This window comes from Triturus cristatus, chromosome 7 (genome assembly GCF_964204655.1).
Source record: "Triturus cristatus chromosome 7, aTriCri1.1, whole genome shotgun sequence".
Lineage (NCBI taxonomy): Eukaryota > Metazoa > Chordata > Amphibia > Caudata > Salamandridae > Triturus > Triturus cristatus.
This window is the reverse complement of record NC_140590.1, coordinates 1,628,957,050-1,628,978,027: the sequence shown is the minus strand read 5'-3', so window position 1 is coordinate 1,628,978,027 and position 20,978 is coordinate 1,628,957,050. Positions and strand designations below refer to the sequence as shown.

Below are 20,978 nucleotides of genomic sequence, written 5' to 3'. Positions count from 1 at the left end.
CACCAAAAGCTGATTGGCTCAGGTTAGAGTCTGATCTGAACAGTTGCTGGAGTACTAGGGGTGGCTCCTAGTCTTATCGGAGTCAGAGGGAATGAGAGCAGAGTGTGTTGTGATTGTGTCAGAGAGCTGCTTCAGCCAAGATCAAGATGGATTCGGTTACGATGTCGGAAAGGACAAGGTGATAGACGTCCTCCTCTAGCTCAATGTGGTAGGGACCAGTATAGATCATGGTGCCTGGCATTGAGTCAGCTCCAAAGTTGTAGCTAAATCGGAAGTTGGTTCAGGACTCGTAGTGAGCATCTAGGACAGACCCGCTGGCAGTAACCGCACTGGAGGCTTTCACAGCTCCATGGAGCCCAAAGGGGTGCCAGAGGGATCCAGTCGGGTGCTGATCATTGGGAGCATGGCCTTCCTCAACACCTCAATTGCTTGTGGTATCGCTGAGACGCGCAGAGATTCGGGGTGCATCAGGATCAATTGTGGAATGGGCTCCTAAGTAGGGGACTGGCAGAGATAATGAAGTGCATCTTGGCATCCTCAAGGTTTCTTAGGCGCAGACTGAAGAAGCTGGGAGGAGGCCTGCTTGAACTGCTTGTGCTTCTTTTAGAATTTGGACTGACCGGACCACTTGGACCATGACAACGTCATTGCATGTCCCCCGCACCCTACCGAGAGCAGGAACAGTTCTGTGTCCTTGACTGAGTAAGAGCAGCCCTTGCATGACTTCCTGCAGTGCTCAGAAACATGCAGCTTGGCTTTCCTTTCCTGGATCACATTTGGGTGCATCAGGACACCCTGATCGTACAAACACCAGGGACACACCTCATAGGGATCTGTAACAGACATTGTTTCTGATGGCCCCTACACAACTTAATCCCGTAGTTTTAGGAAGGGACATGTTTCCTGTAGTATACTTGTGCTCCTCACAAGATGGCCACCTGTGGTCTTTAGATCTTCCTTTGTGTTCCCACCTCCCCAGTCTCCCAGAATACTTGTGTGCCTTCTACCTTGTACCGTTGGAGAGTTCCACTCTTGTCAGTTGATGGTCTGTTCAGCTGGCGAGGTGTGCCCTCGGCTGTGTTCTTAATCTATCTTGTAACTTAGAGGAAGCATCCTGCTGCCTGCTTTACCACTTACAACATTTTGGCGACGATTTGGCTGACAAGACCAGAGAGGCATACCAGAGAGGAAGCACAGCACAGCCCCGAGCAACACCTCGCAACAAGAACCCATGGCGGGCCTCGCAATTGCGGCTAGCAACAAGAGGAAAAGAAACTAGAAACCTTATAAACACCTGAAAATTAGAGGATATCACCCGCAACTAAAAAAGAAATAACAAGAGAAGAAGAAATCAGTCGCAAGTAATTCCAAAAACAAACAAAACGAAGGAAAAAAACTAACCTGGATGACTTTGACACTGCTTTATGAGGGTTTGGCTGTCTGATGCCAAGAGACGTCTCCGCCAAGTCGCAGGTGAGCAATCCTGTTCTGCTCTGCCTGTCTTGTGTGTAAGGATCCACTCAGTCTGCCTTGCCGTTGTTGGGCCAGAGTGATCCTTATGCTGCGCTGTCTTCCCTGCTCTGATGACGTGGTAGAATCTCCCGTTGGTGCTAGCGGAGAGGCAGCATGTCCTATGTTACGTCATGACCTTCCATCGTTTCTCCATGTTGCCTGGTTACCAGCGCCATAATTAAGAAAATACAGCGCGTCTCAAGAGGACCAGCGTCTGGCCGGAAAAGAACTTTCAGTACGTCATCGCGCACGATGTAAAGCGGCCATATTTTGTGAAGTTTCTTCCGCATTACCGCCAAGTCATATAAGGAAACCTTCAAACAAGATTTCAGCACGAGATCGCAACGCCGGAGAGCCTGAGAGAAAGGGGTCTGCCTGCACATACATCCAATAACACTGTAAGTCACGGCATATCCCTGAACGTGAAGCCGTGAGGCAGACACAACTCTGATGTTATGGTAAGCGAGCGCATGCATTAAAGAGACTCATGCATATCCCTGTGAGGATGCCGTCTGCGCATAGAATTTTGAAGAAAGAGTAAACAAAGTCCATTCTGGCAAGTTAGTGGTGCGCTATCTCTATAGCCTTAAGACAGTTGAAAGTCCAAGAGGTCGCCGTCCAAGAGGTCGCCGACCTCCTACATTTCTTAATGATTTTTGTGTTGTTCTTTACCATGCTTTAAGCTTTCTTTTTGTATTTTGTTTCCTCATTTTCTTTAGACCTGCCTTTGTGTTCCCGCCTCCCCAGCCTCCCAGAATACCTGTGTGCATTCTACTTTGTACCGTTGGAGAGTTCCACTCTTGTCAGTTGATGGTCTGGTCAGCTGGCAAGGTGTGCGCTCTGCTGTGTTTTTAATACATCTATCTTGTAACTTAGAGGAAGTATCCTGCTGCCTGCTTTACCACTTCCAACATTTCCCTTGCACACTGGAATTAAATTTTGATCCGCTTATGAAGGCGTGGGGAGAAAGAAACTGACCACGTGTTTGCGTGGTGCCTATATATGGTTCCAGCAGTCACCTCCGGGGCAAAGCGAAATCGACAAGGAGCCACCCAATGCCACCTACTGGCGGGCAGGGTCTCTGCTGAAAATCTTCCGGATGCAGCATTGTGCCGATACTCTAAAGGTGAGGAATCAGCGATTAGAAATATCCATCAGAAAGGAGAGTCTGCTGTGAAAGACCATCATGAAGTGCAGCCACTGCAGAAGTGTTGAGCAACAAAGATACATCATGGGGCACAAATTGAGAGCTATACAGAAATAGTCTGACGGAATAGTGGTAGAACTATCGCGTTTCGTATGCGGTATAGTGACCAGGTCTAAAAGTATAATTTTCATCTAAAAACGTTGCCTTTGAGTTCCGTTTCGCTCCTGGTGGTAGCCACAAACAATACCAGCTTTACATGTGGGGATGTGCCTTTTACTTGGGCAGGGCAGCCCTGGGGCAAGAGGAGAGGATTTACCCCCCTCCCCCTTCCACTGGAGAGGAGAGTTTGAGAGAATAATCAGTGTGGCAAGAAATGGCATTTGTGAAGCACCATGCCGGTAGTCACACACGACTTGCACAGCACGTGACTCCTTTTCTGTGTGACTCCATGAATGACACTGTACTTATGCATGGTACATTGCAGGGCTGTACTTTAACTTCATTATGCCCAGGCTTTTAACCTTCTGCAGCCACTAGTAAACACTCACTCGCCGGCTTTAATCTTTGTTTTTCGTGCACATGGGAAGAGGGGTCGTCTTATAAAGGCTGGAGGTAAGGAAGGCACAGGGCTGAGGGAGTGTGTGTGTGTGGTCATCAGTTCTGGTGTTTGACTAATACGACGCTGGGCGAAAGTGAGCGAAAGGGGTTATTTAAGAATGAGAAACACCAGCTTTGTGCAGTGTGTTCCTACACCATTAGACTCGTATTGTTGTGGGAACTGTTTCTTAATTTAACTAAAAAAAAAAATTTAAAAAACCTTCTCTCCTCAGAGTGACCGCTTGGTATCCACACTGCACTGTCTTTGTGTAAAGTAATGCTTCTCACAGCAGGAAGCACTGAGGTCATGTCCAATCCGGAACACCCAGCACAGGTGCAATGAAGTGTGAGATCTCTGATCCTAGATGTCCTAAGCCATCCCATAGCAGCAATTAAATACACAGAAGGACAGGCCCTGCCTAGAAACTTCCTCACACTGAACAATAGAAACTGCAGTCCCACCTCAAGCTCGCCATCTACCTAACCTGTAGTACTCAGAAAAAGGACTAATCAGCCTCACCTCATTGCATTTCTAAGGAGCGCTTGGTCTCCATCCTCCCTCAACTCAGTGTCTGGTCTCCACCTTCAAGGCTCAGGAATGCTGGCACTACACTTCCACTGTCTGGGGTTGCTATCCAGACCCCCATCCTGTGCCATGCCAAACCAGGTGCATCCATAATGAACCCTACTTTTCAAATTAAAACCATGATCCACAGTTTAAGTGTGACCATCATAAAACATAAGCACTTGCAGAATATCCCTTTTGATGTTGCCTTATTTATCCTGTATATCATCACATTGGTATGATACTGCTTCCTCGGAGGGCAGCCTAAAGCTCTCAATATTTCCCTATATGTGCGTTCAGCCATTACTTTACTCTTCAGCATCTGAGTAGATGTGCTGTCCTTGCTGAACCGGTGGTCTATCAATAGCCAAGCAGCTGACAGACTGGTCGCCTAATTCTAGTGCCTATCAAAATAGCAAATATAGCACTAACGCACATGCAAATGATGCTGCTTCTTTCTGCAGTTTTGCATCCTCAAATCGCATGCCATTTCAAAAAGCCACCACAATATTCCTAAAAAGCCCTGCATGTAAACCTGACCTCGACTTAAAAACCTCTGATTGTCGACTCTATTCTTTGAAATGACTTTTTCCTTTCCATCCACTGCATGCCTCCTCTCCCCGAGCACATCCTACTCTAAGTCACATGTTTGCTTTAATCTCAATTAATGTACTTCTGCAAACTAACCAGGCCTTATTTCAAGATCACAATCGCTCCTTCTTTGAAAGTCGCACGCCTTGAACCTAACAATACTTAATCTCCTCCAGCTCATCTATTAATCCCCCAACCATCTGCATAAACTCACATGCCCCTGCACTAATGATCACACCTAACTGCTGTAAACAACCACTTTCTACAACAAGCATTGGCATAGCCAATAGGTCTCGCCTTTAGGACCTTATAAGTGTTTAGCCATACAGCACATTATCCTGGGTAATGTGCCGCTAGGAACTGAATTGCTATACTATTGCTACTCACTGGGGCATGCAGTCAAAGGAGGCGTTAGTGCAGATGCTAAGTTATGGTTGTGAGCGTGATATGGGGTGAGTGAAATCTTTTTGTGTGGCAGTGGAGGGAAGCAGGATTGAAAGAGCTGTGGGAGAGAAATGGGTTGTCAAATGCTGGCTGTGCTTGCTGAAAAAAATACTTGTTCTGGTAAGAAGCGGAGGTGGTTACAGTGGGGAGTGGTGAGCCGAGTCGTGCTGCGACTCTGGACAGATCAGCAATGGCTGAGCGAGGGAAGAGTTGTGGTGCGAGAACAGGGAGGAGGATGCGTTAGAAGGAGCGGAATATAGAGGGGAGAGGAAGATAGGAGAAAGCACAAGTGTCCGGAGGAGAGAGGTGAGCAGGAAGGAGGGAGAAGTGTAAAGAAAAAAAGACCTGGAAGGGTGGGACGTTGTAAAGGGTGAGGTAGGAAGCAAGCGTGTAAGATGGATGGAAGGCTTGATGTAGAGAGAGGCAGATCAGATGGCAAGTCAGAGAGCTGAAGGAGAGAGAAATAGGGGAAGAGAGACTGGGAAGAAGCAGAGATGGAGAGAAGATAGGGGAAATGTGAATAAAAGATGATGCAGGCAGAGGGCTGCTCCTGTCCCAGGGTGCAAGTGGTGCATCTGGAGAGATCAGAGCTTCAGGTGCATAGGGAGAGCTGCTCTTGGCTCAGGGTGGGCACAACATCACAAGCGATTAGGCATATAAACAGTATGTAGTATGCGTAATAAGTATATTGGATGGTCACTGGAACTTAATAGGACCTGGTGTCTTAAAAAAGGAAACCCATTTTCTTACATCCATTACGGTCTTCTGATTAGATTGAATTCCAGTGAAACAGTTTTAACCTCCAGATCTTGCGGGATAAAAGGTGTCCATCTTTTATTCTTCAAACCACTTCACACGTCATTAATGGACACCCTCCTGCAGGTGCTCATGATATTCTCACACTCAGTTTTGCATGATATTTGAAGGTCTGATTATTGCATGCTCTCTTTCAGAGCCCTAATATAGTACCGATACTAGGGTGACAAAAACATCTTATATGTAGGCAGGACGCTGTTCACGTGTACTATGTAAATGGTCTAGAATATTAAGAACAACAAATACCCACAGGATATACGTTTTTTCTAGGAAAACCTATATGATTGTTGCTTTTCACACGAAGGTGGCGTTTCAGCTGCAAGAAAACTGATTTTCTTGTTAAGTAATGTTAGTAATATTGATAAACATTTGCTTGTGATTTCTGGACAGAGTCACAGCCACGCTCCTCCTCACCCCATTCCATTCCGCCGGTTGCCAGTGGGACTGCCAATAGGCTCTATTGCCAAATTAATCCCTTACCCTATTGAATAGGGTAAATGATTAATTTGATTGCAATAGTTATGGACCATAAAGAATTAAGGTCCAAGGTGGAACAAACAATACTCAAATAAAAAAAAAAATCCCCTGTGCAAGCGTGCTACCAGTAGCAAATTATCAGACGACATAGCCCTTTAGAATTCATGGAAACAGAAATGACATTCAAGTTAACATGACAAGAGCACAAGTAGAGATGTTGAACTCCGAATTACAATGCGAGCGTTGGAAAATTCTTGCAGAGTGCATCCAACTAATGAGGGCATATTCTGGGGGAGTGGAAACGTTGTTGTTACATACTCTCCCTGCTTTAGGGACTCCGTTGGACAATAAAAGTAAATGCATTTGTGTGGTATCTCTAAAATCGATCTAGTGCAGACGTACTCTCCTTTCACCTTAAAGTTTGATCAGAGCCAAGACAACACGGGGTAAAACAGGCTTTTACCATCACTCACATTTTAAATGACCAAATGTCGTTGTGAAAACCGGCAAATGCTAGCAGTCAGCAATAACACATGTCACCTCCAGCAAGAGCTACCACCACTGGGGGACCAGTTGAGCCTTGGGAGGCGGGGCAACAACTGATAGAAAGGGGCCCTCCAAGTTCTGGGAGGCGCGATTCAGCCGTGAGGGCGGGGAGGTAGCGTCAGGAGTACCAACTTCTGCCGAAGATCCCAACAGACACCGTGGGGGAGGAGAGCGGGGCTGAGAAAGCAGATCTGTCTGGGAGAGCTGGAAAAGCCGTGCTGGATCTCCACTCCCTCCATACACAGCATAGGTCTACTTGCCCACGGAAAGGCGGGGCACAAACAGACAGCCGCAATGAGGGCGGTCGCCTTTGTCCTGTAACCCTGGGGGCTCACACTGCCGCACGGTGCTCTAACTCCCACATAGAAGGATTGCAATACAACAGCCTACCGGGCCCCAGAGCCACAGGAGGAGCTTACACTCCGCTTGCAGCCTGGCCTCCCAGTGTTAGTGCTACGACGGAAAAATCTCTCCTGCAGCGCTACCACACACTGCAATACAATAACACTCTGTGGATGTGGTTACGCATACACGTCTCCCCGAAGCATGGTATACAGTATTTCTTCAGGATAGTCAAAAAATATTTAAATTGTAGATACGAAGGAAGAATACTTAAGGCAGCGCTCTGCTCAATCGGTGTAAACTGGTAGTCCCAGCACGCAAGTAACTCAAAATTATGCTATTTCCCGCTTCCCATCAACCCGACCCCACGCAACGAGCGCAAGACACTTTACCATTCACTTAGACAGACTGCACCTGTAGCAAAACACAAGTTTAAGAGTCTCTCCCATGCAAGAGCAAAGCTAGATAACAGGTTTCCAAGTGGATGCAACTGATAAGGAAAGAACTAGGTACGGCAATGTTTAAGTTTTGTTTTCCTGGCCCCCTGCGTCCTTTGAGAAGGGAAAACTTAGGAAGGCGAATTAACACTGCCCAGAAACGGCGAGGCTATGTTACCGACTTTTGGGTGCGCTGTTAACCAAAAGCACGCAATTTCAAAGAGACTACCTACTGACGAATGAGACTTGCACAGAAGAAACAAAAACAAGTGGGAGGGGTGGGGGGAATGCGGCCCAGAGCACACACAGCGTTTCCCTTGCGGGAGCGAGCAAGGGCACCATCTGTTTGAAAGTTAATTATAAACAGATGGTTTCAAAGCTCGCTCCTGCAAGGGAATAGCCAGACGTGCAGGCCTTGCCATGCAAAGAAATGCAATGCGTGCACGTTTTTGGCCGAAAAACTGAATCGATTCCAAAAGGTCTCCTCCTATGCAGCGCATGCGCGCTGCGTAGGCGAGACCTAAAAACAAACTGGAGTAAATAAATTAGACTAATCCCAATAATCAGCAATTACTTAACCGCTAGATTTACTACTAATCTTGGGTTTCCAGAGCAGTGGGCTGCCCAGCGTAAAGCGTTTCAATACTTCATGACGGGTAGTAAGCGCTATATAAATGCAATTACATTACAATACAGCATCTGCTGCCTAGGTGGGTGAGGGGGTTACAGACACAGGGCGACGAGGAGTTCGATTGGCACCAATTCAATCATTGCTCCTTCCGAGGTTCATAACATAGAATGTTTAAGCGCTATATAAATGCAATTACATTACAATGCAGCATCTGCCACCTAGGTGGGTGAGGGGGTTACAGACAGAGGGCGACGAGGAGTTCGATTGGCACCAATTCAATCATTGCTCCTTCCGAGGTTCATACCATAACATAGCATGTGTATTTGTAAATTGCATATGCACCCGAGGGCATCTTGGAGCTAAATAACAGATGTTTATTGTAACTCAACGGTACTCATTTCATCGACCTCAGAAGGATGAAAGGCTGAGTGGAACCTCTGGGATTTGAACCTGTGACTATGAGGTCATACACAGGCCCTTACTGTGGATGCATTCGCCCACTAAGCCGCTAGACCCGGTTAATGAAACGAGTTAGGCAACAGGAGTACCTGCCTTTCTGTTTATTCACAGATTCGTTTAGCTGCGGAGCTATGACAGCAATTGCGGAATAAAGTAAACAAATAGTGAAAACGTTGCCAAGCTGCCTGTCCTATGTGTATTTATTCACTTCTCTTGAAAGGCCAAACCAGAAGCAGTCTCTCAGTGTATCCCTTCAACCGGCGATTATTGTGCATTTAATAACTAAGCCATGGCTCGATGGCACCACCATGTGGAAGAAAGTGAGAAGTCAGTCTACTCGCTCCTCCTGGAATATGAGGGACAGGTTTCAACATGTGGGCTCCAAACTAGACAACCTCCCAAGTATTCACTTCACAAATACATGGAAATCTAGCACTAAGCATTAGCCGCACTCCTAGGCATGTACTACACAAATACATAATCTTGCCCTGTGCTCCCAAACCTTTTAGACCCAAGTGCCACTTTTTAGCATGACAAACTTTCACAACTCACCCTGCTTTAATGGACATGAGACCGGCGATTTTTTATGTAATTAAAGCAAGGTTTGGGACCGTATTATTTATAGACTGCACATTTTCCTTTAAAATGGTGACTAAATTTGAAAAGACATACAGTTTTACAGATAAAACTGCACACAAATGATAATGTGTGGAAACTGGACTGCAATGAATATTTGTTATTTGTGCATCATCAAGTGAAGTGTCCTGATTTGCTCTGATCCTATTAAAAACTTTGTTTCCATAACACTTCAGAATTACAACTGTCTGCTGAATGTATATGGTTTCCTTTACAGGATTTACATATTGTTGTGCTAGGGGAAAAAATGACATCCTACAGCCTTTCATTTGCATTCACACTTCATGTAGCCCAGCCAGAATGTCACATAACTCACTTTACTTACTTCTTTCTCTGACTGCAAAGTGAGAGGAGTTCGTAAACACCCGTCCATGTGTTAAGAAATAAGCAGCAGAGGGCATAGCCTGATATTTGATCTCTGTCTTTGAAGCATGGCAAATATGGGACAATAAATAAAGCATTTAAAAGGCATCTTTGTTTATTGCTTGAACTTTGGCAACCCACCAAAAATCGGCTCACCGTGCACCAGTGGGCCGCGACCCACAGATTGGGAAACACTGATTTAGCCACTTCCCTAGTAAGCACTCCGCCAATTTAGGAAATCGAGGACGCCACCCTAGCTGCCCGCCTAGGTATGTGCTATGTGACAACAGAAACTCCTCACTAGCTGCCCCTCCTAGGCACGTACTACACAGATGCATTGATTCAAGGTCTCTAAGCTAGCCTCCACTCAGATATACATCAAATTAATATATCAAATATAGAACCCCACACTTGCCGCCCTCTTAGGTATGTAAAACGCAAATGCAAAAATGTAAAACTCAACACTAGCTTCCCTCCTAGGTGTGTACTGCATAAATATGCAGAATTAAGGTCTTGAATCAAACCATCTCCCAAGTGTGCACTACAGCAACGTTTCTCAAACTGTAGGTCGTGACCCACTAGTGGCCCGCGAGCTGATTTTTGGTGGGTCGGGAAAGTCAGAGCAATAAAGAAAGATGCCTTTATATTCTGTGTTTATCTTGTCACATTTGCCAGTGCTTTAAAGGGAGAGGTCAAATGTCAGACTATGTCTTCTGGCAAATTGCTTTTTCTTTTAACATTGGATTGGTATTTACCTTTCTTTCTCGGACTGCAAAGTGATGGGAGTTTTTAAAATGTGACAAACATGCTGGAGTACAGGGAGTGTGAATGAAAAGGCTGTAGGGTGTCGTTTTTGCAACGCAACAAAATGTGAATAACTGCAAATGACCTGTATGCATTTAGAAGATAGGAAAGCATAGAAAACACATTTTTGTTGCAATTCTGAAGTGCGCTGGAACCAGAGATGTTAATAAGATCGAAACAAATCAAGACTTTACTTGGTAATGCACAAATGATAAATATGCATAGAAACCAGATTTGTACATATAATTATTTGTGGTCTATATAGCTATGCCAGTAAAGCTGTATGTATGTGTACACTTAGTGGCCATTTCAATGGAAAATAAGCTGTCTGCAAATGACGAAGTGCTACCACACAATGCTTAGGTACATTAAAAAACCACCCATCATATTCATTAAAGGTAGGTGGGTCACAAACGTTTGCCGTTCTAAAAGGTGGGCCGAGGTTCTAAAAAGATTGGGAACCACTGCGCCACACTAATATAAGAAATCTAGAACCTCTAGCCTCTCCTCCTAGGAATGCACTGCACTGGAACCTTGAATTTAGTACCCCACATTATTTTGCCCTACCAGGTGGTTGGATCACAAATATATGGAGTCAATGGTTCCAAACTAACCCCCACCCTTGTTTGCCCTAGACAAATACAGGATAGCTAGAGTTCAGCCTAGGTAGGCACTACATACATACATGTAATCTAGGTCTCTGTGTTTGATGTTCCTAGAAAATAATTACACAAATATAGAAAATCTAGAATTCTGAATTAGCTGCACTTCTATGTATGCTGTAGATGTATACATGAAATTTAGAAGCCAGCAGTAGTCGCCAGCCTAGGTATAATGCATAAAAGGGGGTTTTAAATTAGGAGATTCACAATACCAGTATAGGAAATTGGGGAAGCCACATTTGTCGCCCTCCAAGACGTGGTGCACAAGTGCAAGAAAGCTGGGTCTATAAACCAGCTGTCCTCCAGGTATGTTCTTCACAAATACAGGAAGGACAGTGCTAAAACCTACCAGCCCTTCCGTGTATGTGCTGCACAAAAACAGGACACCTGAGGCGCCAGACCGTCACACCATCCGACTTCCTAGGCCAGTAGAATATGTGTTTGATCTCCATGTAATGACTACTGCTGTTGGATTTCAGATTACTGACTAATATTTAGCCTTGCGAGTTGAAGATACACGTACCTCCCACCCGTACCCCTGCTGTTGACCAGCCAAAATGTCTATATGGTGCAAACAGCCCTCTTCTCCTCCATCAGGGCATCCAATGTCTAATTTCCTTCTCGCGCCTCCTCCCCACAACTACTTCCAGGTGTTCCGAGACCCTCCCTTCCAGCTCACCTGTAGCACTTTTTGATGTCATCGGATGTGGCGTTCTTGTCCAGCCCCAGCACGTGGTAGAGCGAATCTCCGGACGTGGACAGGGAACGTTGCCGCTGCTCCGACATGGTCAGCTAATCTGTATGGATGAAAAAAATATTTAGCCAACTCTTGGAACAGCTGAAACTGTAGCCTATCAAATGCCTGTGAGAATATAAACTGTTGTCAATTTATACTTGTGAAGGTGGAACCTGCCTACTGTCAATCTAACAGTTCAGGCGGTGGAAACGTCCAACAGTTGTGCAGGAGGAAGCTACCATCAATCTAACCCTTGTGAGAGAAGAACCTACCATCAATCTAACCCTTGTAAGAGGAAGCTACAATCAATCTAACCCTTGTGAGAGAGAAGCTACCGCAAATCTAACCCCTGCGAGGGAGGAAGCTACCATCAATCTAACCCTTGTGAGAGAGAAGCTACCGCAAATCTAACCCCTGCGAAGGAAGAAACTACCATCAATCTAACCCTTGTAAGAGAGGAAGCTACCATCAATCTAGCCCTTGTGAGAGAGAAGCTAACGCAAATTTAACCCCTGCGAGGGAAGAAACTACCACCAATCTGACCCTTGTAAAAGAAGAAGCTACCATCAATCTAACCCTTGTGAGAGGAAGCTACCATCAATCTAACCCGTATAAGAGAGGAAGCTACCATCAATCTAACCCTCGTGAGAGAGAAGCTACCGCCAATCTAACCCCTGTGAGGGAGAAAGCTACCATCATTCTAACCCTTGTGAGAGAGAAGCTACCACCAATCTAACCCCTGCGAGGGAAGAAACTACCATCAATCTAACCCTTGTAAGAGAGGAAGCTACCATCAATCTAACCCTTGTAACGGAGGAAGCTACCATCAATCTAACCCTTGTGAGAGAGAAGCTACCGCAAATCTAACCCCTGCGAAGGAAGAAACTACCATAAATCTAACCCTTGTAAGAGAGGAAGCTACCATCAATCTAGCCCTTGTGAGAGAGAAGCTACCGCAAATCTAACCCCTGCGAGGGAAGAAACTACCACCAATCTAACCCTTGTAACAGAGGAAGCTACCATCAATCTAACCCTTGTAAGAGAGGAAGCTACCATCAATCTAACCCTTGTGAGAGAGAAGCTATCGCCAATCAAACCCCTGTGAGGGAGGAAGCTACCATCAATGTAACCATTGTGAGAGAAGAAACTACCATCAATCTAACTCCTGTGAGGGAAGAAACTACCATCAATCTAACTGTTGTAAGAGAGGAAGCTACCATCAATCTAACCCTTGTGAGAGAGGAAGCTACCATCAATCTAACCCTTGTGAGAGAGAAGCTACCGCCAATCTAACCCCTGTGAGGGAAGAAGCTACCATTAATCTAACCCTTGTGAGGAAGGAAGCTACAATCAATCTAACCCCTGTGAGAGAAGAAGCTACCATCAATCTAACCCCTTTGAAGGAGGAAGCTACCATTGATCTAACACTTGAGAGGTTGGAAACTGGCATCATTCTAACATTCGTAAGAGTGGAAAATACAGAAAATTCAAAATATGAGGGGGCATCCAAAATGGTATTGTGAATATAGATAAAACAGTCCTAGAGTTTTTCATAACCCTTTCGAAATATATCCCACAATGAATTGTAATAACAAAAAATAGTGTTTTAGGGCTTCGAATTTTATTTTACGGGTGCCAACATACATAGCAGAATGTTAAGAAAACACACTGCATGCAATAGTGTCCTACACGCAACAAGCTCCCCTCCAAGGCCAGTTAAAGAGATCATTCTCTTTGATGAAATGGTACGCCTTAGACTTACCTGTAGTGATTAGTTCGTTTTCTACATACAATTGTAGACACTAAAAAGAATATGTTACTTACCCTGTAAGTGTCTTTTGGTAGCATGTAGTGCCATAGATTCATATGCTTAGCATACTCCTGCCATCTAGTGTTGGGCTCAGATATTACAAGTTGATTTTGTTCGAAAAGTCTGTAAATGTTACAAGATTTTGGGCCACATGTATCATGCATATTACCGATTGCAAACGGCCCGATTTGTTGAATCGGGCCAATTGCAACCAGTAAAATACATTTTGGTATGTATGAATTACAAGTTGCGATTTGATAACATGTTACCGAATGGCAATTTGAAATTGTGAATACATACAGATACGGTATTAGGGAGGGGCGTGTTTAGGGAGTCTCTTCCTAATACTGAATCGCTGCGGTATGTAAGAATATTTTATGACCAAAATGCAGTCACAAAACATTTGCATTTTACCACCTACTTCAAGTAGATGGAAACCCATTTGCAAACTGGAAGCAGTCCCAAAGTTTGTAAAAATGTTTTTAAGAGCAGGCAGTGGTCCCACGGACCACTGCCTGCTCTTGAAAAATGAAAAGAAAACTTTTCATTTTTCTTTTTTAAGCGCAACCCATTTTCCTTTAAGGAAAACTGGCTGCATTTTTTTAATGATTGCTTTATTTAAAAGCAATCACAGACATAGTGGTCTGCTTACCCCAGCAGGCTAACATCCCTGTGATTTTAGCGATTCGTAATGGGTCGCAAATTGCGACCTGCCTCATTAATAATAATGAGGTAGGTCGATTTGCGACTAATTAGGAAATGCTGAATTAAACTCCTGGAGTTTCAAACATTCAAATAGCGACTACCTAATTGCGATTCGCAGAGAATTGCAACTAGGTCATCGCTATTTGAAATAATGATACATGTGGCCCATAGTGATTCCTTTTATAGTCTGTATTACGCATGATCATCATCTCCTTTGCTAGAATGTATTTCACTCATTGGGTGAGCTTAGGATATGTGCAGCAAATGAGGCAGTAAAGATGACCATGTAAGTTATATTGCAGGAAGGTAAATGTATAATAGGAAAGTTCGCTCATCAGTCAGTAGCTTCGGGATTTTGTGGGGGATGACGGGACCCCGGTTCCTTGAGTGCACTATACAGGGCTTCCCCCCTCTGCTCTTGCGGTACTGTCTGTTGGGATTGCCGGGAGGCGGACTCGACGGGTGGTGACTGAGGTTTTGATGTACATGTACTTCTGATAGGTACGGGCGACATGCTTGGGTGGGTGGGTAGGGAGGAGGGGCTCGTTGGGGGGGATGTTGGGAGATGGGGTGGGGGGTATTTTGGCTGTCTCGATTACTCCTGTGGATGCACTACCTAGTAGCACGGACATTATTGGGGTGAATGCTGTACAGATGTAGCTTATGTGCTGGGGTGATTATTGCAGGATGTCCTGATTTGGCTGGGGGGAGGACTATGGGGGACGGGGATTGACTGCATTTTGTTCTGTGACCTAATAAAGTTTGTTTAAAAAAAAAAAAAAAATCAGTCAGTAGCTTCGGGGGGGGGGGGGGGGGGGAGGCCCCTTGTGTTCATATGAATTTACGGCACTGCACCCTACAAACAGATGCTTACAGGTTAAGTAACATATTCCAATTGTAGCATGTGTTGTCCGTAGATTCAGGGTGGGTGCAGCATGACCGTCTCCGCCAGAGCAGAATCTTTAGCGTGGGGACACTCCGAATGGAGTAACCATGTGCACTGTAAATCTTTTATTATTACTACTATACATATGCTTAGCATCGTATGTAAAGCAGTGCTCCCCAAAAAGTGGTGGCTAGATGCTTGAAAACCGGTTTGTAAGTCAGCCTGACCCACTCTAGCTTGTTGGTTAGGTAGAACTTTTAAACAGTAATGCTTGAGGAATATATGTGGGTTATTCCATCTGGCCGCTTTACAGATGTCTACTAAAGGAATGTTGCCTAAGAAAGCAATGGAGACTTTTTTTAACATGTGAAATGACGTCTTGGAGTAGCAGATAGCACTCATTTGGCCTGTGGTCAATACAGCGTTATTTGTCACCTGTGAGGGTATCGGGCAGTGACAGAGTCCAGTTAATTAGCTGAATAGCCACTCTTCAGGGACTTTCGGGACTCTGGAAGAGATGGGGAGGTCCATACATGAAGGGGTAGCTCATTCCATGTCTTCGCTGCTAGATAGAAGGAGTGACCTCCACATACGCTACGTCGGATACAGGGGTGAAGGTTAGAGAAAGGGACACGGAGGTGTATGGTGGGCTGCTTGAAGTTCAGGCGATGGTTCAAGTAGGCAGGTCCGCAGTTGTGTACGGCCTTGTATGCAGGGGTCAGGAGCTTGAACTGGCATCTTTTCTGTACCGGGAGCCAGTGGAGTTCCCGGAGGTAGGGGGTGATGTGGGTTTGTCTAGGGAGGTCCAGGAGGAGTCTGGCTGCGGCGTTCTGTATGGTCTGTAGTTGTCAGAGGAGGTGAGAAGCGATCCCTGCCGTAGCAAGTTTGCATACATCTTACAATCCACCTTGCAATTCCTGCTATGGAAATTAGAGAGCCTTTTCGAAGGTTTGAAAAAATGACAAAAAAGCTGCTGATTTTTAAGAAAGGGTTTCGTCCTCTCAATGTAAGTGCTCTCTCCGCTACAGAGTCTGGTTTTGGAAAGAAAACTGGGAGGTCAATGGACTGATTTAAATGAAAAGAAGAAACCACATTAGGGAGAAATTTGGGAATTGTTCTTAGTACTAGTTAATCAGGACGGACTTAGCAAAACTGTTCTTCCAAAGTGAGTGCCTGAAGTTTGCTGATCCATCTGAGGGATGTTATAGCTACTAAAAAGACTACTTTCCATGTGAGAAACTGTAGATCACATACATGTAAGAGTTCAAAAGGAGAGCCCATAAGTCTGGAGAGGAATGTATTGAGATTCCAGATTGGTGCTGGTGGAATGCAGGGCGGAATAACCCATTTGAGTCCTTCCATAAATACTTTGATGGCTGGAATTTTAAACAAAGGCGAATGCTATATTTTGCATACACACAGCAAGTGCTGCTAAATGTAAGTGGATGTATGTGCAGGCTAGGCCTGCCTGTTGTAAGTGAAGTAGGTAACAAATAAGATCTTGTACCATAGGTGAGAGCGGTTGAATCTGTTTTGTTAAGCAATAGTGTACAAATCTTTCCATTTTGATATGTAGCATGCCCGTTAGGTGAGCCAACAAGATTGTTTAAGAATGGACATGCATTCTTGTGGAAAATGTAGGTATCCAAACTCTAGGATCTCAGGAGCCAAATCGCAAGATTGAGGTGCTTGGGGAGTATGATCCTGCCCTTATCCGGAGTTAGGTGTGGCCAGATTGGCAACTTCTCATGTGGCACAACTGATAGCTGTAGCAGAATTGTGAACCAGGATTTTGGAGTCCATATTGAGGCTAATAGGATCAATGTAAGGGATGTTTGCCTGAGGTTCTGAACCAATTAAGGAATGAGTGGGACTGAGGGTGAGAAAACCTGGAGGAGAAGCTTTGGCATTTCGTGTTCTGTTGTGTGGCAAACAGATCTACCTCTGGGGCTCCCCCCGTTGGAAGCATGAGTCAAGTAATGTTGTGCCGATTTCCCATTCATGCACCAGCAAAGTCATTGTACATCCCTACATACTGCTAGGAGGTGGATGACGTGATGTATGGCCCTATGCCATATGCACTGAGCTAGACACCGATGTATGGAGTGCGTTTCTCCCCATTTTTAAATGTAATACAAGACGGTCATGTTGCTTGTGTGGGCTAGAACCACCTTGTGTTCAAGATGTTGTGGAAAAGCTTTGAGAGCTATATGAATCGCAAGAAGCTAGAGATGACAGAAGTGTAAAGACATTTGCATTGGAGACCACTGGCCACACACTGAGATCTTGCATGTGAGCCCCCTAAACCGTGCAAAGATGCGTCTGTTGTAATGATTACTTGCGGAACTGGGCATTTAAGGGCCTGCAACAATTTGTTGCTGTTCCACTACTGCAGAGGGCGATGGGTCGCTGTCCCTATCAACACTAGATCTTGTAGGTGGCCCTCTGCTTGTGACCATTGTGACTGTAGACACTGTTGCAGGGAGCGCATGTGCATTCGTGCGTGTGGCACTATGGAAATGCATCATGCCAGCATACACATAAGGCTCATCACCGTCTTGACTAATATGTGATAATGTGGCTGAAAAAGAGGCAATGCAAGTCGGATCTTTTGTACTCTTGCAGGGCTGGGATAAACCCTTGCCATGATAGTTTAGGACAGCCTCGAGGAACAGCTGAATTTGCGTGGGTTGGAGGTGAGATTTGGTAACATTGAGCGTGATGCCTATATAGTGCTGAAGGTTGATTACCTTTTGAGTGCCCTGCAGACATTGATGTTTGCTTGCGCTCTTGATTGGCCAATCGTCTAGATAGGGAAACAAGTGTGTGCGTCCCTTCTGAGATTAGCAGCTACCAATGCGAGACATTTTGTAAATGCTCTTGGTAAAGTAGTTAGCCCGAATGGCAACACCTTGTATTGATACTATTGGCCGCTTACTTGAAATCGGAGGTAGCAATGATATGATGGATACATTTCGTAAGTGGAAATAGGATTCTTTGAGGTCTATGACTGTCATGAAGTCTCCAAGCTGAAGCTGCAATATGGCTTCCTGCTGTGTTACCAAGTAGAACTGTTTACAAAGAAGTAACTGTGGAAAGGCCTGAGGTCTAGTATACGCCTTAAGGTGCCATCTTTCTTTGAAATGAGGAAATACAGTGAGTCACTGCTTATGGGAAGTGCTCCTTTTGACAGTGGTTCCACGACTTCTACCCCTATTATTATTGCCTCTGTATTAAGCTCTGTGATAGGACCGACCCTGTGGTGTTTTCTGGTGGATAGGTGGCCTCATCCTTGTAACAGATACCCGTCTAGGTGGCAATTGTTATTTGGATGCCCCTCTGTACAGACCCCTACATCCCCTTGGGATGGTATGTTTGTAAGGCATCCATCACTTTGGCTGGGTCCTTTATAATGTTTTTCTAACATTTGGTTCACTTGAGAGCCAGTATCTAATACACACTGGATTGATTCAATAGAGATGACCTTGCCTTTCTCAACTAGTTCTGCTTTTAGGAATCAGGAAGGTGATGTAATAATTCCTGTATCTTGTTCCACTGAGCCTGATTATACTTGGACAGGAGTCCCACTGAGTTAGTGATTCTGAGGTGGTTTGCCACCTGTTCTGCAACTGCAGCATCAATTTGTTTACCCTTCTTGTCTGTAGGAGGCGAGTCACCTGCACCTTGAAATTTGGACAATTGTCTAGCTGTATGTACTACAAGAGAATTGGGGGGGGCATATCCTTTAATATATGAATGGAGGGTTTGTGAGAGTTTGTATTTCTAATCAACCCTAGGCATTAGGACTCATGACTTGACCTGTTCTTTAAATAGGTCAATAGAGGGCTTGTCTTCTAGCATGGGTAAGAATTGGACTGTTTGCTATGTTTTTGACAGCATCACAACAAGAAAATCATCATCTTCTAGTTTATGCATATCAACTTTATGATATTCAGAAGCCCTGAGTAGTATCTCATTGTATGTGGTGGTGTCTTCAGGTAGAGAAAGTTTTGAGGGGTATAGGTCTGGATCTGTTTCCGGATGAAAGTCGACATTATAGCCCTTCCAGGGTTCATCTAGTGTATCGGCATCACCCTGTGGACCTGGATTGTAGTACGGGCCTATGCTTTCTCCAATGCTGTGCTCCCATATAGATGAGGTAGTGGGTGACCCCTGTGGGTGAACATGAGGGAAGCATTGTGGCGAGGTTGGTAAAGGAGGAGGTGTGGATGGCATTGCAGGAAGAGGACGGGTAGAAGGAGGAAGAGAAGGTAGTACTGGAGGAGTAAGTGGTAGACAGCCCAGGCTGAAAGAATGAGCCTTGTGTTAAATGTGGGGGCTTATGTGGCTGAGGCCCCATAATCTCTTCCTCAAATGTCTTCTTTCTCTTAGGCAGTGGTAACTTTGTTAGCATTCTGCTTGTGTCTGGATTTATGTTTAAAACTGTCTGCCTGGCATCAGGCTGCTCCTGAAATTTGGAGAGAACAGGCTCCACAGGCTGGTCTTTGGGGTCTTTATAGGTTTTCACATCTTTAGGTGTCTTAGATGCTGGTATTGGTTTCGGTGACGTTAAAGTCTTTGATGTCAAGGGCATTTAGACGCCGACAGCTCGTTCGGAGCCGATGGGGTTTTGGACTCCGATGCCGTTGTCAACGCCAACTGTGGTTTCGGTGCAGAGGGTGTTTTCGGTACTGACAGCGACATATGACAAAACGACAGAGTTCTTTGTTTTTTGAGTCCCACACTTGGCTACGAAGGCCTTTTTGGCGTTGATGAATCTTTTTTCGATGCCGGCTCCGAAAATTGGCATCGACTTCGAAGGAGTTGGTGCGTTAATCTTTTCGGGTGCCTTGGAGGCAGGCTTGGAAAGAGGGAACGATTGTCTGCACCGTTGTCTTATATCCGACTCCTCCATTGCCCCAGGGCAGTGGGGTTCATTAAGCCTATTTTTGGTCCTTAGCTTTCAGTTGGGTATGTGCATGTGTGAGGCTTTTGCCATCCTACTCATGTGCCCAGTCGAGGCAATATTTTGTGCTTCCTCCATGTCGTGGTCAGAATTGAACCTCTCTCTGCTGCTAGACAGAAGGCTAGAGATGTCCCCCAGGGCACCTTGGGCATCTGCGTCTCAGTTGTCTTGGACCTCAGTCTCGAGGCCTAATTCCTATTCCAGTTGCTCTTGTTGGTCTCCAAAGATGTCACGGGTATTTTCCACTTGCCGTGCCTGCATTGTGGTGTGGGCCTACTGCCTCTCCCGTTGTTGAAGAGTCTTTTTTGACTGGAAGGCCCAGTAAGATTCACACGCTGTCTTCTCGTGGTCTGGAGACAGTCAGAGGTTGCAGACTGGATGGTGATCTTGCCTTGAGTGGCACTTGGGGCAGAAGCTTTTCCATCACTGCACATGCATCGAATGAGGGAAGACGATGGAGAATTGTTGAAGCCGAGGTCCTGCTATGCCTGAGGCAGGGTGGGTGAACATGTGAAATTAAGTGATCGGATGGTCTTGTATGCTTTTCTGTTGATGGGTGATCTATAGCAATCACATAAAAGTCGGTGAAACAGCATCGAAGCTTCGATCCCAGAGGACAATCTAGCGCCTAACATACATCGTCAAAGCACCGGACCCGTGTGGTATCCTTGTACTTGGTGTGCCTTCTCTATGCAAATTTAAAGACAGATGAGAGCTGACGTCAAAGGTTAAACAAATACTTTCCTTTTGTCCTCTAAACTGCAACTATTAGCATAATAAGAATGATTGGTTTCAGTTTATTCATATTCCAGGTTGAAGCGCATAAAAAGACAGGATCCGAAAGAC

General features: G+C 45.2%; 1 protein-coding gene across 2 annotated transcripts in view; it reads right to left on the bottom strand.

Annotated features, from left to right (window-relative positions):
* The window catches only part of DNAJC5 (DnaJ heat shock protein family (Hsp40) member C5), a 234,187-nt gene that overhangs the window by 34,921 nt on the left and 178,288 nt on the right, over positions 1-20,978 (bottom strand). For both annotated transcript variants that reach the window (XM_085619651.1, XM_085619650.1), the window contains one exon: positions 11,709-11,826. In XM_085619651.1, coding sequence (XP_085475777.1) covers positions 11,709-11,815 — 107 coding nt within the window. In that variant the 5' untranslated portion in view covers positions 11,816-11,826. The remainder of the gene's footprint in view (positions 1-11,708; positions 11,827-20,978) is intronic.